This window comes from Neofelis nebulosa, chromosome 9 (assembly GCF_028018385.1).
Source record: "Neofelis nebulosa isolate mNeoNeb1 chromosome 9, mNeoNeb1.pri, whole genome shotgun sequence".
NCBI lineage: Eukaryota > Metazoa > Chordata > Mammalia > Carnivora > Felidae > Neofelis > Neofelis nebulosa.
In genome coordinates, this window is record NC_080790.1 from 1,126,175 (window position 1) to 1,151,125 (window position 24,951).

General features: G+C 53.5%; 1 protein-coding gene across 22 annotated transcripts in view; it reads right to left on the reverse strand.

Annotated features, from left to right (window-relative positions):
- The window catches only part of MYT1L (myelin transcription factor 1 like), a 430,813-nt gene that overhangs the window by 100,727 nt on the left and 305,135 nt on the right, over positions 1 to 24,951 (reverse strand). For all 22 annotated transcript variants that reach the window (XR_009248132.1, XR_009248133.1, XM_058682400.1 and 19 more), the window contains one exon: positions 12,347 to 12,699. Coding sequence is in view for 20 of the 22 variants with exons in the window: in XM_058682400.1 (XP_058538383.1) it covers positions 12,347 to 12,699 (353 nt within the window). In the remaining 2 variants the exon portion in view is untranslated. The remainder of the gene's footprint in view (positions 1 to 12,346; positions 12,700 to 24,951) is intronic.

Below are 24,951 nucleotides of genomic sequence, written 5' to 3' on the forward strand. Positions count from 1 at the left end.
CCTTGCTGGCCTGGCGCGCTTCCTCACTTGTGAGCTGCAGGGGGAGAAGTGGACTGACGCTTCTGGGCTGGGTCACGGATGGAGCCTCCTCGGAATCTTGGGCACTTTCGAGGGGCCCCGTCCGACTGGGCTTCACTCTGGGTTCCTCCAGACAGCGGTTTCTCTGTTCCAGTTGGTGCTAATCACCGGTGAGATGATTTCGGTGAACTACCTGCCATCAACCAAAATGTGTATTTCCAGCCCTTTTTTTTTCCGAACTGCGTGTTTTCCTTCCGGGGCTGTTTCTGGGCCGTGGCCTCATCCCCATGAACGTCTGTACATTGGCTCTGCGCCTTAGTGTTTGCCGCCGTCCGTTGCTTTTGTCTTTGCGATCGGTCGGCTCTGCGCAGCGGGAGCAGATGCCTCCTGCACCCGGTTAGGTCGTGCCTGCCGCCTGCCGGCTGGGGTGCCACGCGCTCCTGGCTCCTCCCCTTCGTGAACACGTGCAGGCTCCCTGTCAGGTTATGAGTATCTAGGTTTACTGACCTTGGCTCCTGTCACTGCCCTCAAGCTTTCCTTGGAACTGAATGACAAGCATTTCCTGTGCCCCCGCAGATGTCCGCGGCACAACCTAAGGGTGACCAGGTGGTGCCGACTCTGGTGGGGATTTGGAAGTACTGGTACTCGGGGCCTGGGGGACACAGACCCGGTGTTGCTTAGTTACTCATCCAGCAGCTACTTATCGAGCACTTTGTAGCGCGGAACAAGGGACCAGAGCCTAGTCATGGCGGCCTGGAAGTGACACCGCGGGTGGAGGTAAGTGTGCGCCATGGTGTCTGGTGGGGGTCTGTGGGATGAAGAGGAACGGGGCCTCCCAGGGGCAGACGGGGCCAGGGCGCGGCGGGCCTTAGGTGCACGGTCAGCAGAGCCCCCGTGAAGCTAAGTTTGCGCCAAGATTGGAGGAGAGGAGACAGGTCACGGGATGGGCCCCAAGGACGAGCGGCCGGCCCGCAGGCTGCTGAGACCCAGGAAGCACGTTTTTAACATTTTGCCATTTAATTAATTTAAATTGATTTCATACGTGGTCAATTTGACTGATGCACACATAAATAACCGTGTTTGGCTACGGGCTACCATGCTGGCAGCACAGGGTCCGAACACTGAGAGTCAGCGGGAGCTGAGCTCTGATTTCCATCTTCGCAGCATGCGCACGGGCACACCTCGTTTTCTCGGGCTTCCCTTTATCGCAGATAAAGCGGGTTTTACAGATCCGCGGCCAGCGTGTGTCGGGTACCTCCGTCAGCACCACTGTCCCAACAGCATTCGCTCACTTCCTGCCTCTGTTACATTTGGGTAATTTTCGCAATATTCCAACCTTTTTTGGGGCATTATTATGTTTGTTATGGTGATTTAGAAGCACAGATGACGGCTAGCGAGTTTTAGCAACAAGGTATTTCTTAACTGAGGTGTGTCCTTTGTTTGTTTAGAGATGCTGCTCTTGGACACTTAGCAGACTACCGTGCGGTGTAAACACAACTTGTACCTGTACCGGGAAGCCACACAGGTCCCTGGGCTCGCTTTATTTTAGTGGTCTGGAATAGAACCCCCAATATCTCCGAGGTGTGCCTGTGTATACGTGTGTATCTAATTTATACACATACTTGCATAACACAAATTTTACACGAACCATCTACTGGCCGATCACTGTGTGTGCACGGACCAGTTCTGATGGGTCTGCAGGCCTTGCAGCAGCTCCGTGAGCCCTGGACCCTGGATCGTGATGGATACTCTGGTCCTGGGCACGAAGCCCGAGAAGCGTTCACTGCTTGTCGCCCTGACTCCTGGGGGCGAGTGCTAGGCTTGTGTTTTTTTGTGAGCAAACCTCCAGTGCGTGCAATGGGGCCTGGAATATAGACAGGGCTCCAAGAACGTTTGTCACCCAGTGAATGAAGTCACCAGAGCTGGTGGGCAGACACCTCTCCTGATCATCACAGGGCTGGCCCCGGAGCCCTCAACCTGTCTGCTGTGGGCTCTGCCCCTCATCCTGCCTGTCAGAGAATTTGGAAGTCCCGGGTCGCACCTGAGGTCTCGTGTCGGATCTTGCGTTAGACGGCGAAGCCGCCCCACGTGCTGGCAGGCGGGAGGGGTGGGAGCACAGGTCAAAGCACCCATTAAAAATCATTACAAATTGTCTGAGGACTATGGCTGTCTCATTAATTCTGAATGCTGTCCATTCTTTTTTTAAAAATTTTTTTATTTGAGAGAGAGGAGAAAACAAGTATGAGTGGTGGTGGGGGGGGGGTGGAGAGAGAGAGTTTTAAGCAGGCTCCACGCTCAGTGCAGAGCCTGATGCAGGACTCGATCCCACAACCCTGGGATCATGACCTGAGCCAAAAATAAGAGTTGGACATTCAACCAACTGGTGCCCCTAAATCTTGTCTATACTGCAAGTGAAACCATGATTGGAAAATTCCCATTAAGCTAAGTGAGATAAACTGAAGGAAAAATAAGTTTTCACGAGGGACCCAACTCACATAATAACTTGTAGAAATCGTGAATTATGTTTCTTTTTTACAGTGATTGTTCCTGAGGATCTGAGCGAGTGGAAAATGGAAGAATGACGCTTTGAGGGCCTTTCTACTTGATGACATTTTGGGTATCTGGCTTATCTAAATTTCGGCTTAAAAATAAGGTAGTCCTATCGGCCCCTCCCCACCAGAGAAGGAACTATAAGAAATCAGTATCTCCCAGACTGAGACAGACTGACACATATTAACCACACTCTCTCCCCTCTCTCCCTCTCTGTTTCTGTCTCTCTCACGCTCATAGACACACACACACACACACACAGAGCTCACAGAGTTTCTAAATTTTACAGAATGGGCTGGAAAATTAAAGGTACTGCTCCAGTTGGAAGGTTTGATTGGGACGGAACCTGAGAGTCCCTGTTCTCTGTTCCTACTCGACCATGGTTAATCCCCACTGGATGGAAATAATCTGGTCTGTTTGTAAAGGCCCTTGGCAAACAGCACGACAGCTTTCCAGGGACCTAAGTTCAACAATCTTCAGCATCTGGAAGTTTTGTTGTTTTGGGCCAAATCTTTAAGGCTCTACCTCAGCACGCGACTTCTAATTCTGCCATTTGTAAAGAATCGTAATTTATATTTTTTCACGGACGCACTCAGGGGACCCCATGCACGTCTGGATGTAGGGAAAGCACATACGATCTTTTGTAAGAGGTGTCACCGTGCTGGGAGTCCCTCACGTTAATGCAGTCCTGATAGGCACAGTAGGCTTGCTACCCACAGCCGGGACCTGGGGCGCAGAATCATGGACGAGCCCGAGAGTGTCCCTGAGGCCCAGCTGCTGCGTGTAGCTCTGAGCTGCTTGCCCTCTCGGGACCGCACCTTCTCTCTGCTTCCAGACGAGACAGCAAGGTGAATGATGGGCCAGCGTCAGCCCCCGAATCCTCGGAGGGCCCACTGACAGCCAGTGGGGGCAGTGAACTGCCTGGTGCTATAGGGCCACCAGGGCTAGAAAACACCCCTCACCCGCTGGGCTCTTTTCTACGCTTTGAAAAACTGGCGTTTGGAATAAAAATTATGTTAATAAGACAAAACAAATATGTTGGCGATTTCTTCAAGTGGACCTTAAAACAAACCGAATGAAAACATATTAAGTCTGTTGGCTCGTGTCTTTTATTCCTCCTTACTATGTAAAGACAGGTTTTCCCCCAGTACGTCATGCATGTTGCTGGCATCTTAAACATACATGACGTTACAACCTCAGCAAGATTTGCGGTTGGGATTTACTTGTCTGCAAATTCATGAAATATAAGCCCTAGTTATATTTTATACTTGTGCAAAATTAGCTTGCATGAGGGAAGTTTAATTTTTGTCACTGACTTCTACCTGCAAATGTCTAACTCTGTGCTCACTCATTTCCAAGTTACAGAGCCACACCCTCCCGTATACCTGCGTGGGAAGCCTCCTAAAATAAGGCTTTCAAGGATGGAGGGAAAGATTAATTTTTAAGATGATATAAAATCACCATATTCTTTCTCCCAGCTCTGTCCACAGCCGTTCTCAAGTCGAAGCCTTGCATACTAAACACATCATCTTTGTTTCTATGTTGGTCTCAGAACTCATTGCTTTTTCTGCTGACTGCAGTGGAAAACTGGTTTGCTAATTCCGATTTTCACAGTCTGTCTGTATTTCAACTTGCTTCCTCATCAGGGACATTTCCCCGAGAACGATGTAAGAGGATAATTGGCTAATCAATATGAGAACAGCCTCCTGAAGGGAGTTTGGGGAACTCAGCGGCCACAATACAGACCCCTCATCACCTTCCTTCTGCCTTTGTCTTAGAGAAATTCAAGCCCGTCTATTGCAAATTGTCACGATGTTCTAACAACGTGGGGCCTAGTGCATCATCCTGTTTGAAAGAGAAAATACCTTGGAAACTTTGCAATTAAAAAACAATGTTTCTTCGAGGAGGAATTTATACAGGGTGGGTTTTGCTTTGGATTCCCTTCGAAGAAAGTGGAGTTATTGCACAGAATGCTCTGTTAACAGCTCAACTGTTTCACGTGAGGGTGGTGGGAACAGTCCAGAGCCAGACGTGAAAGGCTCTGACCACCAGCGCGGCGTGGCGATCCGAGCAGAGGCCGGAGGAGAACCACGTGCAAGCACCCTGGTCAGCTGTGCACCTGACACGGTCCTTCTGCATGTGGTCCGCTCGCTGCCCCTTGCCTGCAGCGATCAATCACACACCCGGGAGGTTCTCACCACCGTTACTCACACTCCCTCCAAACCACCCAGTTCCTCCCTGGCTGTGAGCTCTCGGGACCGGCACGACACATCTGTAACCAATCCACGTGCAGAAGAGGGGCTTTGGGAGCCAGACCACCCTCATGGCAGGAAGGCATTTGCGGTCCGTACCATCCGATTCAATGGCCAAGTGAATCGTCCCTCAGAGGTGAATTGTCCCAGGCAATCCCAAGATTCAACCAAGAGTAGTACAGAAAGGACTCTATTTACTTACAAATGTATTTAAGAAACAGAATGTTATGAGACGGTTGTGTTGGAGATGGCCGTGAATGTGAAAGTTCTCTCTAGTCTTGGAAGCAAATCGCTACGTTCTTCCCCATGGGCAGATCCATATGAACTCCTAAGGATACACATATGCACGCATTGACTGTACACACACATATGTGTGTGTTTATTCTTTAAAGCTGTGTTCTTTTTAGTGGGGTGACCTATGAAAAAAACACGTTAACTTGTTGGGCATTAAATGACCATTTAATCTAAATTTCCCAAATCATAAGAGTCTGAGAAGATATTTACCCCAAGATCTGAAAAATCTGCTATGAGAAAAATCTCTGACCCTTGAACAATAACTTTCTTACTTCTAGTATAACAAGGGAGCGTTCATTTAATGAATGCAGATTAGACCATTACAATGTATTGTGAAAATAAAATTCTCCAGGCCACCTGGACAAAATATAATTTTGATTAATCAAATCTGAATTTAATGTAGTCTGAAATGAATGACTCAGATATTCTTTCCTGTTGTTCAAACAAGCAACAAGTGATAGAAAGAACATGAGCTCCTGGTAAGAAAACACCTCAGGAGAATCGGACTGCGTATCCACCACTTACTGGAAATCGTCGAATCTTTCTGAGCCTCACTTTCCAGGGATGATGACAGTGAAATGGTATCTACCTGTCTCACATAATCACTGAAGATCCAACACAACCCTGTATGTTAACACACCCGCTGGAGGTGTACATTAGAGGCAAGATTTTGTTCATACGTAACTACAGTGCCAGAGGCTCCTTGGAATTAAAACAGATATCTAATTTCCAAGTTATAAATAATGGTCCTTTATGGACAATGGGCTCCTCTGTAATAATGTGGGGGTTGATATGCGTTTATTTTAGCTAAAACAAAATCTCTCAAAGGGCACAATGCAGCTTATAATAGAGATGGGATTGCCACACTGGATGAATGCATAGTGGCATCCCACTGGGAGAAATGGAGACTTTGCACCTGCTCACATGGCTGACATCAGCCTGTTTGGTCCATGTGGCCCCATCATGGTGCCCTGCTTTCTTCACGTTAGATGGTGGTCTGCTACTTGTGGACGTGCTCGTGTGTGAACCAGCCTCCTGGCACCGTCTGGAATGTTCTCCTCTCACTATGGCATGAGTGCTTTGCTTCTCTGTTAACTTAAGTCACTGTGCTTCTATTTGCTGAGATAAAGGCACAATCCGCCTTGGAGGGAATATGCTGACTGCTCGGGGATATAATGGTCACCGAGTAAAGCATGGGACATGAAAGGTTGACTTCAAGATGGTGACCCAGAACTCTGGTCACCAGACAAAAAAGGTACACCCTGTTCCTAGCTTTTCACAAATGTATGATTTCTGCCAAATCCATTCAAGGAGTGGACAAAGGCATGCAATGTGGGATGCCCTGTGCTCGGACTGTGTTTCTCATGGTAGAGATGTTGTTATCATGGCAGGAGCTCACATATGTTGACAGCGATTTTGGCATTCAATTTACCAGTAAGGTAAAATAGAATGTATTTGGTAAGCGAGGACATGAAAGCAGGAAGTTGACCGATGTATGCCTTTCAGAGTCCTGTTTCACTGAATTAAACATAGCTCAGAGTTTGATCGTGTAAAATGAGTGCTTGCTCAGCAAAGCACCTGGCTAACCGGAGTCTCGGACCATGTATTATGGGGGTGCGTCCTCCAACGGAGACTTCCTGTATAATAGAGAACCTTGGTGAAGCCGTCTCTAGATATCAGGCATCTAAAGGGATTTCTCAGGAAAGATACTCTGGCTTGGCTCAGAAATCAAGCAAAGTGTTTGGTGCTTTCCTGCAGAGAACCAGCAGTGGTCAGAACCACAGTGGAAGGTCCTTCATGTGGACCGTCACGGTTTGGTCGGAGCGACTCCTCGGGACCGAGGATTTGCGGGAGAGCCCATCTGAAAGGGGGTGGGTTGTTACACTTTACTGCCGAGAACACTCAGTTCATCGGAAGTATTTGTCTTACAACGAAGCAGATAGTCTAACGATCTCGTAACGCTTCACTGTGGCCAAACCCTTCTTTAGTGGTTCCAGGGGATTCCTTTACAGTTTACACATTAGATGATTCTAGAAGGTGCTTAGCTGGGGAGCTGGATGCTGAATATGAATTCTGAATCTATGAATCCAAAGATTGATGATTTATTCTCTTAACGGGCATTTGCTTTCCAGAAACCAATTCCTTGTATGCTTCAGATTCGGACTTGATGTTTGCTGAACATGAGGGTGCCGGTCACCGTGCTAGGTGGGCTGTGCAGTTAACCACTCTGGGGCTGCGATATACTCACGCAGCTGTTCATTTCGTGGCTCCATCACACATCCATTTATTATGCCCACTTACTTGACTTTTTCTAGAACAATGTCACTAGTTTTGACCTACTATCTCACTTTTTAAAAAACAGTTATGTTCTAGACATTCAAGTTAGAATAGTAATTTAAAAAAAAGTCCATCTAGTCACATTCTAAAGCTATTCCAGTAAGGCTCTACTCTTTCAGAATATGTCACTTTGTACTTTTAAAAGTAGATTATTTAAAAAATGACCCCAAGTAAGCTAGAATTGAAAGTCTCATTGTAGCAAACGAAGACAGGACCTAAAATCTGGTTCAGACCCTTGGCTAACCGCACATGTACGAACCTCTCCTGCCCGACTCTGTCACACACAACAGCCGTACCTCGGACACTGACGCCTGGCGCCGGGCAGCGCAACCTGGGCACGAGGAAGAGCGGGGCTGCGCACCATCTTTATGAGAAGCCACAGTCAAGTTACAAACCATTCACCAGCTTCAGCAGATAACGATTTCGCCCCAAACTGCGCACGTTCCGTACAGCGTCCATAAGCAAGTTGCCAAATTCGTCTATTTTCCAACGTCCCACACGCTGTGTTACACGGAGCCCCTGTCTGTCATCCTCCGCACGCAGCCCCGGTCATCAGGTCAGTGACACTGGGGCGTGGGCACGGCGGGGCTGCTGCTGCCGGCATGTGTGTGTGTCCCGATGCGCCTGCTTGGACTGTCTCCACGCCTGCTCTGTGATGCCACAACAGGAGCAACAGTCTGGGAGCCCACGCTGCAGTGTGTGCGTGCATGTGTGTGTGCACATGTATGCACGCAGGCACGCATGGACATGTTCGCATGTCTATGTACATGGAACAATTGAGGATTACTTCCTAAAATCCAGGTTTCCTGGAACAGACTGTTCCTTCCGAAGGGGGAACGTGAATTTCTGTCCGCCACGTGGGATTAACAGCAACCGGCTCACACCCGCCCGGCCCGAGACAGCTCCCCACACTGGCTGTCCAGCGGTCCACTATACCGAGAAATTTGCTCCCCGCGAATTCAGAGTTTTGAGGAGCTTTGATCCCAAGGAAGAAGCGTAAGAGAAGACACCCCCTTTACTTTTAAACACGTTTGGCATTTCTCTGAGTCAAACTCTAAGCCAACGAAGACTGTATGTATCTACATTCTTCAGAAACTTACTTTTTTCTAGAAAAGAAATGAGTTTTATAAAATGATTGTCTTTGATGTCATAGTTTGAGTCTGACACTGACAGAAAATTGGATATAAAAGCAAAACCACTTGAATTCATCGCCCGAAACACGTTCAGCGCCCCGTGCACTGTGCCTTTCCAGGCACATCTCACGGGAGCCGGACACCTCAGGTCAGAGACACGGGTCTCAGACGCGAAGGAGACGACGGATCGATCAACTATTTCAGCTCAGCGGTTTCTATTCCCACCCTGGCCCGTGACGAAAGGCAAAGCCTCGGTGATCAGCAGACAAGCCTGACTCCGGCAGCTGGCGCCCTAGAGGGTCTTGCGAAGCTCCCAGCTGCTGGGAAGGCAAGCGGGTGAGCCTTCCCGGCAATGGTGGGGCTACCGTCACTATGTGCTGGGAAGAGCATCCAAGAAGATGCCGGATGGAGACTGGGTGCGCCGCCCTAGGTTCCCGGATGAGGGAGCCAAGACAAGTTACTCAAGCGTGCGCGCCGTAAAGGCCACGGCACACTTCCGTCACGAGCTCTCTGAACCGTAGCTCGGGGGAGTCGGCAGCTGCCCTCTAGCAGGAAATGGAAAGGGATTCTTCAGAACCAGGGTAACGACACGGGAGTGGTTGTTTGTCTCGGCCTTGACCAGGCAGACGCAGCGGGCGAGCAATCGGGAGTGAGTCCTGAGCACTTGCTCCTGTGCCTGTATCTGCAGCTTCGCCTGTGCCTGCGCCTGTGCCTGGAACTGTATCTCTGTCTGTGCCTGTGCCGGGGCCTGACCCTCCACCTGCACCTGCGCCTCGACCTGCACGTGTCCCTCCACCTGCGCCTCCACCTGCACCTGCGCCTCCACCTGCACTTGTCCCTCCACCTGTGACTCCACCTGCACCTGCGCCTCCACCTGCACCTGCGCCTCCACCTGCACCTGCGCCTCCACCTGCGCCTGCGCCTCCAACTGCACGTGTCCCTCCACCTGCGCCTCCACCTGCACTTGTCCCTCCACCTGCGCCTCCACCTGCACCTGTGCCTCCACCTCCACCTGTGCCTCCACCTGCACCTGCGCCTCCACCTGCACCTGCACCTCCACCTGCACTTGTCCCTCCACCTGCGCCTCCACCTGCACCTGCGCCTCCACCTGCACTTGTCCCTCCACCTGCGCCTCCACCTGCACCCACGCCTCCACCTGCACTTGTCCCTCCACCTGCGCCTCCACCTGCACCTGCGCCTCCACCTGCACCTGCGCCTCCACCTGCACTTGTCCCTCCACCTGCGCCTCCACCTGCACCCGCGCCTCCACCTGCACCTGCGCCTCCACCTGCGCCTGCGCCTCCACCTGCACGTGTCCCTCCACCTGCGCCTCCACCTGCACCTGCACCTGCGCCTCCACCTGCACCTGCGCCTCCACCTGCACTTGTCCCTCCACCTGCGCCTCCACCTGCACCTGTGCCTCCACCTGCACTTGTCCCTCCACCTGCGCCTCCACCTGCGCCTCCACCTGCACCTGCGCCTCCACCTGCACTTGTCCCTCCACCTGCGCTTCCACCTGCACCTGCGCCTCCACCTGCACCTGCGCCTCCACCTGCACCTGCGCCTCCACCTGCACTTGTCCCTCCACCTGTGCCTCCACCTGCACCTGCGCCTCCACCTGTGCCTCCACCTGCCACTCCACCTGCACGTGTCCCTCCATCTGCGCCTCCACCTGCATCTCCGCCTCCACCTGCACCTGCACCTGCGCCTCCACCCGCACCTGCGCCTCCACCTGCACTTGTCCCTCCACCTGCGCCTCCACCTGCACCTGCGCCTCCACCTGCACCTGCGCCTCCACCTGTGCCTGCGCCTCCACCTGCACGTGTCCCTCCACCTGCGCCTCCACCTGCACTTGTCCCTCCACCTGCGCCTCCACCTGCACCTGCGCCTCCACCTGCACCTGCGCCTCCACCTGCACCTGCGCCTCCACCTCCACCTGTGCCTCCACCTGCACCTGCACCTGCACCTCCACCTGCACCTGCGCCTCCACCTGCACCTGCGCCTCCACCTGCACTTGTCCCTCCACCTGCGCCTCCACCTGCACCTGCGCCTCCACCTGCGCCTGCGCCTCCACCTGCACTTGTCCCTCCACCTGCGCCTCCACCTGCACCTGCGCCTCCACCTGCGCCTGCGCCTCCACCTGCACTTGTCCCTCCACCTGCGCCTCCACCTGCACCTGCACCTGCACCAGCGCCTCCACCTGCACCTGCGCCTCCACCTGCACCTGCACCTCCACCTGCACTTGTCCCTCCACCTGCGCCTCCACCTGCACCTGCGCCTCCACCTGCACCTGCGCCTCCACCTCCACCTGTGCCTCCACCTGCACCTGCACCTGCACCTCCACCTGCACCTGCGCCTCCACCTGCACCTGCGCCTCCACCTGCACTTGTCCCTCCACCTGCACCTCCACCTGCACCTGCGCCTCCACCTGCGCCTGCGCCTCCACCTGCACTTGTCCCTCCACCTGCGCCTCCACCTGCACCTGCACCTGCACCAGCGCCTCCACCTGCACCTGCGCCTCCACCTGCACCTGCACCTCCACCTGCACTTGTCCCTCCACCTGCGCCTCCACCTGCACCTGCGCCTCCACCTGCGCCTGCGCCTCCACCTGCACTTGTCCCTCCACCTGCGCCTCCACCTGCACCTGCGCCTCCACCTGCGCCTGCGCCTCCACCTGCACTTGTCCCTCCACCTGCGCCTCCACCTGCACCTGCGCCTCCACCTGCACCTGCGCCTCCACCTGTGCCTGCGCCTCCACCTGCACGTGTCCCTCCACCTGCGCCTCCACCTGCACTTGTCCCTCCACCTGCGCCTCCACCTGCACCTGCGCCTCCACCTGCACCTGCGCCTCCACCTGCACCTGCGCCTCCACCTCCACCTGTGCCTCCACCTGCACCTGCACCTGCACCTCCACCTGCACCTGCGCCTCCACCTGCACCTGCGCCTCCACCTGCGCCTGCGCCTCCACCTGCACTTGTCCCTCCACCTGCGCCTCCACCTGCACCTGCGCCTCCACCTGCACCTGCACGTCCACCTGCACTTGTCCCTCCACCTGCGCCTCCACCTGCACCCGCGCCTCCACCTGCACTTGTCCCTCCACCTGCGCCTCCACCTGCACCTGCACCTGCGCCTCCACCTGCACCTGCGCCTCCACCTGCTCCTGCACCTCCACCTGCACTTGTCCCTCCACCTGCGCCTCCACCTGCACCCGCGCCTCCACCTGCACTTGTCCCTCCACCTGCGCTTCCACCTGCACCTGCGCCTCCACCTGCACGTGTCCCTCCACCTGCGCCTCCACCTGCACGTGTCCCTCCACCTGCGCCTCCACCTGCACCTGCGCCTCCACCTGCACCTGCGCCTCCACCTGCACCTGCACCTCCACCTGCACTTGTCCCTCCACCTGCGCCTCCACCTGCACCTGCGCCTCCACCTGCACGTGTCCCTCCACCTGCGCCTCCACCTGCACGTGTCCCTCCACCTGCGCCTCCACCTGCACCAGCGCCTCCACCTGCACCTGCGCCTCCACCTGCACCTGCACCTCCACCTGCACTTGTCCCTCCACCTGCGCCTCCACCTGCACCTGCGCCTCCACCTGCACGTGTCCCTCCACCTGCGCCTCCACCTGCACGTGTCCCTCCACCTGCGCCTCCACCTGCACCTGCGCCTCCACCTGCACCTGCGCCTCCACCTGCACCTGCGCCTCCCCAATGACACACTGGCCCCCATCACCACCGGACGCGTCACTACTATTTTAAAGATTACCATTCTCGTCCTCCTCCTCGTCGTCCTCCTCCTCCTCCTCGTCATCCTCCTCCTCGTCTTCCACGTCCTCCCCATCCTCGTCGTCATCGTCCTCCTCCTCCTCCAGCTCCTCCTCCTCCTCTCGGTCGCCTTCCTCATCCTCCTCGTCCTCCTCCCTGCGCTCGTCCTCGTCCTCCGAGTACTCCTCCTCGTCCTCCTCCTTGTCATCCACGTCCTCCGAGCCCTCGCTCTCATAACACTCATCCACCGAGGAGCTGTCGGCTTTCACGGCGAATGGTTTCCGCTTGGGAGCAGGCTCTTGGGGCTGCTTATCCTGCGTTTTTCTTTTTTTAGCCAAGGGGCAGCCATACACGCTGTGTAGAGACAGAGAGAGAAGACCTGTGTCACTATCTTTGGAGGTTAGAGCACGGGCGCCCTGCAAGAGAGCCAGGGCTTAGTGTGAGTGCCACCCACACAGGCGCGGGCAGGGTCTTGCACATGCTCCTGCGTGTGCACAGCCTCGGTGCCAGTGCTGCAACGGCGACGGAGCTCCAGGCACCTAGTCACCACACACACATGTCACTTCCCAGCCCCTTGTCCCGGCCATCACGTAGGGACGCACACCCCATGGCGCTCAGGAGGACGGTTTGTGACACCCCTCACGATCGACAGTCGACCACACAAATTCTCTTAAACATCTTGCCAGATACACATTACGTATGATGTGTTTCACGAGAAGAATTAGTTCATGCACAGTATATTCACATATCCCCTCTTCTGTGAAATATGACAATATATGTGTTGTGAGAAAGCTTTGGATGTGTTTGTATCTGTAGATGCTGCCGACAAAATGGTATCTGTAAACTAACGAGCTACTCATAGAAGATGAGCCACAAATGCCTGCTGGTGAGAACAGCCGCACAGTTTAAATTGATGAAGAACATTGTCAGTCCCAACGTTACGGAAAAAAGTCAGTGTTGTAGGCAGCCATCCCTAAACCCTGCTGAAATCAGTCCAAACTTGGGCAAGACCCCCGGACCAGGACCTGTCTTCCATAGAGGGCAACTTTCCAAAGTGACTTTGCTATTACGGTTCTTGTCTTCCTGGAAACCACGATACACCGCAGGAATAAGGGGGAGAGACACAGGGCACGGATGCTGTGGGCGCCTATTCCATTTGTCGAAAATAAGACGTGTGGTCTCCGGTGCTGACTGAATGCTTTGGGAGCACTGTGATAGGCTTACGTTTAGACCTGAGATGAGAAGTATCCAGTCTCACATGGACCATCCAGTACATGCTTATTTGGGGAGGATCCTTGGGGCTGGGTGCTGGGCCCTGGCGGATTCAGAGGGGAGAGGCATAGATATGGACTGGTGAGGAAGACTGTGTTGGAGCCACTCAGCACAGGTGACATGCGTGCCAAACACATGGCATGTCACGGGCACACAGTAAAGGGCTGTTGAATGGATAGGTGACGTGTGATAAATGCTATGATAAATGCATGTTGAGGGCGTCCCGTCGAGAGGGTCAGGGGGTCAAGGGAGCTCGGCCATGCTCCAGACAAATGAGGCTGGGGCTGGGCTTGAAGAGGTTGCATGAAGCTATGGAAACATATTTCAGGCAAAACAGAGACTTTGTGGGGCACTTGGGGGGCTCAGTCGGTTGGGCGTCCAACTTCGGCTTAAGTCATGATCTCACCGTCCGTGGGTTTGAGCCCTGCGTCGGGCTCTGTGCTGACAGCTCAGAGCCCGGATCCTGCTTCACATTCTGTGTCTCCCTCTCTCTCTGCCCCTCTCCCACTCATTCTATGTCTCTCTCTCTCTCAAAAATCAATAAACATTAAAAAAACCCCAGAGACTTCGCAAAGACGTGAACACAACGAAGAGCATGATCCGTGCAGAAAATGGAAACAAAAACCAAACACAGAGTTTAGAGTGAGCAATGGTGGGGCCAGTAGGATTGTGTCTGGCAAGGTTTAGGAAGGGGCAGACCGGCCTGGGGACCCATCCAGGAGGGGCCTGGAAGGAAGGGGAAGGCAAGGCAGTCACTGTGCTGACCTGATGTCCGATGAGGGTCCCCAGAGCCTCTGCTGGATGCACAAGTCTCTGATAGGCACTGTCCCTCCCCACAGCGAGACTTAGGTCCATGGTTGAGGGGTGGGACGGGCAGACAGGATGCACTGTGTCTGGAAGATTATGTGCGTGAACGGCTTGTGGGAGGTGTCACAGAGTGAGGGGCTGGGGAGACATTTGACGTTGTACTTCAGGGTCCCAAGCTGTAAGTGCACATCTCACACACTTGCTTCGGGGATGGAAGGGTCACTTCTGTAGAGAGGTCAGTGCTGGGCACACACGCAGTCCTCATACTTGGTGCCTGCTGTTGATTATCATGGCGATTTTTATTCTTACTCAGGAATTGGGTGCTCAGCAGGCATGTCCCTCTGTGTTTTGGACACTTACTGTTGTGCTGTTTGTCACTACCGTCAACAGTCCCCAGACCATCTGGATGAACGGCATGAGTGAAGGGGTGGCCCTGACACTGTTTCCTGGAGAATTATTTCTTCTGGTTGCTTGGGTGCATCTCATACTCTAGTAAAGACAACGCCATTCATCGGGGGCCCTGGAGGTCGCTGGCATGCACTGGCTCCCAGAACGGAAGGACTTCATTCCTATCCAAGTGTGTGACCGCAGTCAGTCCCCTTTCCAGCGTGGATGTCCCTTTCTTCATCTGTAAAGCGAGGGCCACTGGGTGATCGCCAAGGCTCCACCAACCCCAGAATCCCAGCACGATTGGTCATCTGCCTTTTGAAACTAAGCATCTCTTAGAACATAATAATCAAAGCAAGAATAATACTTATAACCGAAAAAAACCTGAAGAGAACATATATTGGTTTCTGTAGCATTTCTAAGATGAAACAGAGTTCTGAGCTTTCTTTCGTGCGACTCTTTCCACGGACCGGGAGACCGGGTCCGTGGCCTCAGACACACAGGCCCAGCCGCCCCCACCTTGCTGTCCACCCCCTCGTGCCCAACGACCACCTGACAGTGCGTCCAGCCCGAGCTCCACACCAGCCAGGCTTCTCGGAGATGGCGGTCGGGGGACTCACTCATGGGTCCAGTCTGTTTGTCCTGATAAAGGATCAGCGGTAGGTGCTCGTGCCAGGTCGGCCCACGACGTTCCGGGGCGTAACGACTGTTGCCACCTGCCCGTGAGGGAGCTCTGTTCTGCACCAGTGCTACCCGCACAGGGCACCAGGCCTCTCTCTGACCGTCTCTGACCGTCTCAGGTTCATCCGGATTGCTAGGAAGTGACGTAAAAACGGCTCTCTGTGCTGTTCAGTGATGCCACCCACAATGTTCCGCTCCAGCTGGCAGTGGGGACTCCTTCAGGCAGGGTGAGCCAGCACTGCGGCCGGGCTTCGTGCCCTGTCCCCCGCCCGTCCACACACACCTACCTGCCTCAGATCTCCTGGGGGCCTGCCTGCTGCTTAGACCTTAAATGGTAGGGCAGCAACGTTCAGAGCGGGCAAGTGGATGTTATCCTTAAAACGGATGTTGCAGTCAGAAGCGGACACAACTGGCCTTGGCTCTGCCCAGACGGGCCCCTGGGGTTGTGGGAGGTGGCGAGTCTGGCCAAGAGGACACCTGAAAGTGTGGGGTCTGAGCTGGAGGTCGGGGGCTCCACCCCGAGGGGGGCATCTGGCCCTCAGGACAGCTCCTCCTCAGACGTCTGCCCCGTTACCCCTGCAGGTGCAGTGGTGACGATGGAACCACGGCCAGGCACCCATCTGCCAGTGCCCACCGTGGCCCCCTCTCCTTTAGAGCCCCGCGGGGTGGCCAGCGGGGCAGTGGAGGAGAGAAAAGGAGGAAGAGTAGAAAAATCGCAGAGTACAGACAGTGGGAAGCGTGGGGGTGGGGGCGTCAGGGCAGAATGAGAAGGAGGAGGGAGTCGGCCACGTTTGTGCCCCATCACACCTGCGCCTCACGCAGCGGGTTCTGGTGTCGGCGTGTGACACGTTGCGCAGACAGCCTCGGTGCCGTCAGGGAGGCGGCGTGGAGGGAACAGCACGTCCGGAGCCCCGTGTTCCTGTCTCGTCTTTGTTAACACCTGGATGGGCTCCTGGACTCTGGCTGGGCCTCTGTTTACCTATCTGTGCAATGAGGGGGTTGCCCGTCCCTTTGCTGTTCTATAGTTTTTATTGCTCAAACTTCCGGAAGGATTTCCTCCTCATTGTGGTCTGCTCATTTATTCCATTTAGTTCCTTGTGATACATTTTGGAAACCATTTCAACTAAATTCCTGACTGTTGGAACTAGCTGGCCTCAAATGTCCGGTGCCTTCTGCTAATTCACATGGCTCGATGCTCAAAGCCTTTTCCTCCGTCCATTAGCGTGAACCGTAGGTCAAAATCACGCTTACCGCAAACACATTCCGTTGCCCCGTCCCCTAAGTGCCCACTTTCAAGGTGAGAGCGAAGTCCCAGCCCATAAGATAGATTTCACTCACGCATCAGGCAGCAGGTGGCCCAGATGCCCGGTCTACAGGACCCAGTGGCTTGGAATATCCCTCCACCGAAAGAGAGTCTGCACGCACAGGAAGGGCGGGTGCTGCCCTCCTCTACCCGGCAGGTGCTGTGGAAGTGAGCGTGTCCCACAGCCGTGTTGTGCTCCATTCACCCGGGCTCATGCCTATCAGCCACGCGAGTCTTTCTAAGAAGACAGCAGAAACCCACAGTCCTGGAATGTCTCCAGATTGTGGACGCCAAATGGAATCAACGGTGGAGTCCTGGGGGTAACTGAGAAGCTGGTGCCGAGGTGAAGCGCCAGTTACACGGACGCAGCAGGTGCACGGCCGGCCCTCCTCCACATCCCCGCACGCGGGAGGGCCCGAGCTCAGCCGACTGTGTGGGGTTCACGTTGTTGCTTTGGTCCCCGATTCTGTTCCTCAATAGGACAGGTGGGCCTCCACCAGCTGTGTATTTCCCATGCTGGCCAGCGGAGGCTTGCTGCTGATGGTGGTCACGGAATATTGCTTGAATGAACAAACCATGGTCTCCTCCATTTATTAAAAATGAAAGCACTTACTGGGGCCCCTGGTTGGCTCAGTTGATTAAATGTCTGACTCTTGATTTTAGCTCAGGTCATGATCTCATGGTTGGTGAGATCCAACCCCAAGTCGGGCTCTGCGCTGGGTGTTGAACCTGCTTGGGCTTCTCTGTCTCTCTCTGTCTGCCCCTCCCCTGCTTGTGCTCTCTTCCTCTCTCTCTCTCTTCCTCTCTCTCTCTCTTCCTCTCTCTCTCTCTTCCTCTCTCTCTCTCTTCCTCTCTCTCTCTCTCTCTTCCTCTCTCTCTCTGCCTTTCTCTCTCTCTCTCTCTCTGCCTTTCTCTCTCTCTCTCTGCCTTTCTCTCTCTCTCTCTCTTCCTCTCTTCCTCTCTCTCAAAAGAAAAAATGAAAGCACTTATCACGTACTGGTGTGATTATGGGTTCTCCTTCACGACACTGAGAAAATGGCCTGTGTTTAATTGATTGTTATATTCAGGGCTGCAGTATCCAATATAGTAGCCCATAGTCATCTGCAGCTATTTAATTAGCATTAAAGAAAATAAAAAAAATGGACTCCCCGGCCACACTGCTCACATTTTAAGGGTCCAGTAGCCGCAGGTGGGTAGTGGCTGCCATATTGGTGGTTTCCATCACCACAAAAAAAATTCAGTGGACAGATCCGTGACGGCCATCTGGGACACAGTAGGCATTCATCAGGTATTTGTTGAGTGAATAGTGGCCACTGGCTACTGCAGGGAAGCCGGGCAGGACGGGGCAGGAAGGGCTGAGCTTTGGGAGGTAGCTCAAGATCCCAGAACTCCGACGTCAAGAAAGCTCATTCTTCTCCAGTCGCTCAAGGGAATGTGTTCTGTGTCGCTGTAGCAAAATCAGATGGATCCGTCTATGAGGGGCAAGGCCGATCCCGGGTGGAGATCCCAGCGATGCCTGCAGACGCCCCAAAGCAGAGCTCCCCGCACACTCTGGCAGGCTCAGCTAATGGCGACCCTGGACTCCAGATCCCCGTCTGCGGGGTGTCAACAGGCTCTTTATGTCCCGCGTCCGCTCCTACTTTACAGAATCACAACCTTTGGAGATGGCGACGGATGCTCTTCTGGTTTTCTCTCCACAGTCGAACCCTCAAAGCACTAGTAATGTGGTGACTCAGGGTGACGGTAGCTCATGTGTTTGGGCCCCGCCGAAGGCCTTGAAGTTGCAGAGGGAAGAACTGTGTGCCGTTAGCGGGGAGTTTCCCGGGGCCCCCACGTCCTGCGAGCCTCTCTGTGCCGCTCACGTATGCCCGGAGTGTCTCAGCCAGTGCAGCTCTTACGATCCTTTGCTGTTAGCTTGGCTTAAGCCATCTTGAGTCTTTCCTGTCACGTTATTCTAGCAAATTGGTTACCTGGCCGCAGTGAACACTTACATTTAAAATGTTGTGTATTACAAGCTCTCAGGGCTGGTTTCTGTGGGGTTTTCAGTGGCCTCTTGCTTGGTGTTTTCATTTATCTGATTTTAATATAAACAGAAGGTCAGGTCTCAGTAACTGGAAAATGGGCTTGGCGGCATGTTCCTGGTCCAGCCCTGTTGCATGGCCTCTGATGAGAGAGGAAGGACTCGGGCAGGCAGGTCACGTCTCCCAACATCGAGGGGAGGCTCGCGAAGCCACAGCCACTTCATAGACGCACGGTCGCTGTGTATGATCGCTGTTTCACGGGTGACACCTTTCTTGTATTGCCTGAATGGCCTCGGTTGTGTCAGGGCTAAAATACTTATTTTGGAATCATGTAAGTCATATTTGCACATGATTCTGGAGCCCTGAGTTCAAATCCCAGCTTGGCGAATATGGCACGACTCACAGAGCCCTTACCTGCTGTTTTTTAACATCTTCACAAAAATGAGCCCACTAAGCCCTCACGGCGACGGTACACGATGACGGGATAGAAATGATTATAATTCCCTTTTTGTGGGACAGAGATCGTGAGGGATCTTCTGAAGGTCACACGGCTGAATAACATTGAACAAAGTACTTGAGAGTCCCTTGTCCCCACATCTTGCCTTTCTGGTCTCTAAGGACCAAGAAACCCAGCCCCACTTATGGGGCTGTGGTCAGGATCCATTAAAACAATCACACACCTGTTCCTCTAATGTCTATCACATGGTGAGCAAAAAATACGTTTTGCTGAATGAACTAGACAGAGTGGCTCCTTTGTGCATTTGTTCAGAGAATGTTTCACTGAGCAGCACGGACACAGTCCCCAACTTCACAGGACATGAGCAGAGAGTTGCCTGATGGACCGGATGGGCTGTGGGGCAGGAGACAGACAGACAGACACCTGGGAAGGATGGGCCACACCCACACGGATGGAAGAGTTCAGGCCATGTACATGGAGAGGCGTGTGGACAGCCGCAGATGCACAAAAACGCAGACAGTACTGGTCACACGTGTCCCTACTTCTCACTCTCGATGCCCAAACTCTCCTTCGGGGGGTCAACTCTGCACACATTCCACTCCGTTAGGAACCCCCCACCTCACCCTGGAGGAACCTGTCCTGGACTTGTCTAGCCTGCTCTAAGTGTCTGTCCCTAGACCTCTGTCCCCCTGGGAGCCCCAGCAGCCTCCTCCCAAGGACGCCCTTCCCTCCACTGGTGCTGGGGACGCCCTTCCCTCACCTGTGCTGGGTCCCCTGCTTCTGGACCCAACATCTCTGTCCTCCACTGTCTTGCATGGGTGCAGCACATGGTCCAGGAGCTCACGGAGGAGGCATGAGAAAGGGACACATGTGAGACCCTTGCTCCACACTGTGCAGGTGTCTGTGTGCTGCCCACAACCGATGGTCCGCCCGGGAATGCAATTCTAGGTCATATGGCATTTTCCTCGGTATGTCTGCCGCTTTCTTCCTTGCGACCTAGTTCCTTGAGAGCCGGTCAAGAAGTCCAGTTCTGTTATGAGTTCTGATCCTCTGTATGAAGCTGGGCTTCTGAGAGTCTTTGCCAGTTTCTCTGGCGGGGGATACAGTCCCACGTTCTGGGCCACGCGCTGCTCTGGAGTCAGTTCAGGGAAATTTTTTACTTACTTCCAGCGCTATTTTATCCTTACTGTTTTCTCTGGTTCTGGATTGCTATTATTTGGCTGTTGTGCTTCCGGAGCCATCTCTTGTGTTGTCTTATCTTTTCTCTGTTTTCCCCCAGGGTTTTGTCCTTCTAACTGGACAGTTCCTTCAACTTTACCTCCAGTCCTTCTCTTGAGTTCTATTTCTTGCTATCTTTCATTTTTCTGAATTTCTTTGAGGTCCTAATTGTTTTCTCATCTTCCTGTTTGAGAATATTACACCTTTGCAGGGAAGATTTTCTCTATTTTCTCCGGGTTGTTTTTTCTGTTGCGCTGTTTCGTTTTAGAGGCTTTCCCCCGTGCCTGGTCCTTGGACGTCCCCCACACGTGGGGCAGGACTGCGCTGACTGCGGGTCTCGGGTGCGGCCGGACCAGGCTGCTTCGTCAGGTGGTCCGGCAGGAAGTGGCCGTTCCTCCCGGCAGGCGACGTGCTGGGAATCCAGTGTGGAGACTCCAGGGTCTCGGCATTCCTTGCACAGATGCCCGCGCAGCCCTCCCCTCAGCAGACAGTGACTCCGTGGCAGTGACCGCTGACCTCGGTGACAAACTCTGTGCTTCATTCGCTCCAGAGAACATTTTTTTAAGCTGATCAGGTCTCGGGAGTGAAGAGTTGGCTCATCGGCTCCGGGCCCGGAGCGGCACAGTGGGGTGGCTGCTTCTACCCACGCGTAAGACCAGTTTCCCCGCTGTCAGGTCCATTGTCAACACGTCCAGCCGTGCCTGGTGCCATCGGTTCAGGAGTTCTAGAGGATTCCAGGGTTCAGGTTTCGTCAGGGCCACCCGAGGTTCGCCTGTTGTTAGGGGCCGGGCGTCTGCTAGATCTCACAGTACTCAACTCTCTGCTCCTTCGCCTCCAAAATTCTGGTGCTGTTTCTCCTTTCCCATTATTTTTCCCAGTGTCCTTTTGCCTTTAAGAACCAGACTCTTGGCCGCTGTTTTAGTGAGGTCTGCAAGGCGGCCCGAGCTAACAAGTGTGTTCAACTCTTTCTGGAACTTGGACATTGTCTACTCAATTTTCTTTAAGTTTATTTATTTTGAGAGAGAGAGAGAGAGACAGAGACAGGGAGTGAGTGAATGGGGGAGAGGCAGAGAGAGGCAGAGAGAGAGAATCACAAGCAGGCTCCACACTGTCAGCACAGAGCCCGACAAAGTGCCTGTTCCCACAAACCGCGAGATCACGACCTGAGCTGAAATCAAGAGTCAGACGCTTAATCAACTGAGCCATCCTGGCGCCCCGACTTAATTTTAAAGAACTTAAAAAATATGACTCTGTCCTACCTATGTAATTTTATTTTGTTTTTATTTTTTATCATTGGCTGCTTTTTCTTTTCTTTTTTTTGTTAAAGTTTACTCATTTGTTTTTGAGAGGGAGAAGGTGTGCACGTGCACACGAGCGGGGGAGGGACAGAGAGAAACGGAAGAGAGGGTCCCAAGCAGGGTCTATGCTGTCAAGCGGAGTCTGTGAACCGTGAGCTGAAACCAAGAGCCAGACGCTCAGCCGACTGAGCCACCCAGGCGCCCTTCCCGGGTATTTTAGATCCCACCACATGGCCCTGGAGCTCTGGTGGTGGCTGCCTGTTTCCCCCCACTCTCCGCCCGCAATCCCATGCCCACCCATGACCGTTCCCTCTTGCTGACCCTTTGAAATCCGTCTTGAGGTCCACCCTCCCGTAAAGTCACTCCTGACCAGTCCAGAATTCAGGACTCTCTACTTTTAGGAACCATCTGATACCTTGCACCAATCTTGTAAACCACCTTATTGTGGTCTTGACTTTTTGAGATGCATTTCCCTTATCATCTCGATTCAACTGTTTTCTCCTTGGCTTAGGGACTGTGCCGTATAGTTAATTGTTCTCAATCCTCGCTGTGCCAAATGAAGGAGTGGGTCTTTGATACGTCTGTTTCTATCGATCAATATTATTGGCGCTTTCAGAACGGGCCCACCAGTCTTAGACTTGATTTTACCAGCATCTGGCTTTCAACAAAATGTGTGCTCTCTCCTCTCCCTGTACAAAAACAACATTTACTATCTTTGTCATTGACGAGACTAGAATGTTGAGAATGTTGGGATAAAATTACCCCAAGAACCAGGCTACCTCTTGGCAGTGAGATTAGAAAATTAAACCGCTTTGTAAATACACATAGACTTTTTCTATTTTAGTTAAAAATGTCAAGCGGTTGATAAGGTTTCCGGAAGGGGCTGGTCCATCATGAGCTAGTGAACTGCGTGCGAGGAGATGCTGCTGACTACGGTAACACCCTCAGAGCGGTAGGGTCTGGAGGAGGTAGAAGGCTTAGAAATCGCCAAATCCATCTTTCAACCTAGAAAGTGAAGAAACCGAGGCCACAGGGATTAAGTGGTGTGCACGGGCCGACGCGTGGGGTGGCATCAGACCAGACTTTGTCTGCGAGCAGCTCTTCTGTCAGGCACCACGCGGTAGAGGCTGACGCCAGCCAGAAGCAGCACCTCCGTGGGGGGCCCTTCCGCACCCCGCAGGCATCCCGCCCGCACCGGCCAGAGGAGGGCGTCCCCGGAGAGAGCCGCGCACGCAGATACCAGCGTCGGCTTCTCTCGACAACGCGGCAACTTCAACTTTGTCTTTCTGAACATTTACAGGCTGACGCCGGCCCTCTTGGTCTGAAGGGCGCCAGGTCACACGGAACATTAGCAACGGAGGCCACCCGGTCCGCATTTAGTCCAGATGAGGAATTTAACGCTTGAGGCGGCAAGTGTGACAATTCCGTTAGTGAGTGGCTGTTCCGCGTGGTACCGCCACGGGCACTCAGTGCCGTGGTAATGCTTAATGTGGCAGGAAGACTTGGCACTTGGCACCACCCACACCGGAGACGTGAAATACGTCACACTGACGCGGCCGTCCCAGCTTCCGTGAGCCGCGGTCAGTAGGATACGCAGGAAGAACTGAGAAGCGTGCCACTTGCATGATGGCACCGGGGACAAGCGTGTAAGAAAAGGCATAAAGCAAAGGGCTAAAGATGTCCTTCCGTCTCTTCCCCAAATATATGCTAGATTATTCTCCTTCAGGCGCGGTAGGACACGATACTTTGTCTTCACGTGGTTGGTAGGAAATTGCTCAGTTGCGAAGTATTTAAAATTCTGGTAGTTGAGAGATTGAGTTGTTTACAGATTTAGTGTGGGAATGCAGGTGATGCATATGAACGTCCGTGGCTCATGTCTATCATAGATGTACATTTTATGTACACGCACGTGCACACACATGTGCTTGCACACACACACATATGCACACACATGCACACACACGCGCTCACACACATGGATACACATGCACGCATACAAACATGCACACACATGTGCTCACACACATGCACACATACCCACACGCATACACACACAAGCACATGCACACACGTGTACAATGCTTGCCTGAGATGCACATATGCACACATGCACATACACACATGAACACATAACGCACACACGTGCACAGACATGTGCACACACATGCAACACACGCCTGCCTGCATATGCACACACACAGGCATGCACACACAGTACACACGAGTGCACACATGTACACACACGCACACATGTGCACAGTGCACATATGCACGCACACCCACATGTACACAAGCCTGCATGAGATGCACGCATGCACACAAACACATAATATGCACACACGTGCACACACATGTACAACGAGCACACACACGAACACATAATGTGTACGTGCACACACGTGCGCACACGTGTACACACGAGCACACACATGTGCACACACACACGCACACACATGCACACTCCAGGCAAGATACGCCCTTGATAGAAATTTGAAGCTTCTTAAATATGCATTTTCTAATAAGCAAAATATATAAGCTTTGACTCCACATAGGGTTTCAAAAGCTGCTCTACAGTTTCGTCGACAGCAGGCTACAAATAATGAGCCTGGAAATCTGGTCGTTATAAAGATTTAAGAATGTTTTCTTCATAACGTAGCCTCGATTTTAGTGTCTGTGGCAGCGGCTAGTTTCAAGCTGTCGCCGCTGCACATTTTTGCCGAAGAGCAACCTTATCCCCAAATCCATCTGCGTTTGGGGCTCCGCCCCCGGAGCCGGATGATATGTCAGCTGAACGCAGCTATGTTCATTCCCGTTATTTCCGTCTCCGAGTCCAGGAGGCGTGCTGGGCCTGAGGAAGCACACAGCAGCTTCTTTATTGCGTGACTGCCCTGCTCACGACCCGGCGCAGCCACGTCCCCGTGCGGGTGACTCTTCGTCACAGAACAGCACACGCGCGGCCGCGGGTCCGCCGCTCCTCCTACCACCTGCTCTCCTCCCTGAACTCAGACGACGAGACGTTACGTTCTCTGTGGCAGGCTGCTCTCTGCTCGGGCAGGCAGCCTGCTTGCACACAGTAGCCGAGTGAGAAGCGCTGGGGGGCACCCTGTCGGTTTCACACGAGCCGGAGTGAAATCTCACGGGAAAGGTGCTCTGAGGACAAAT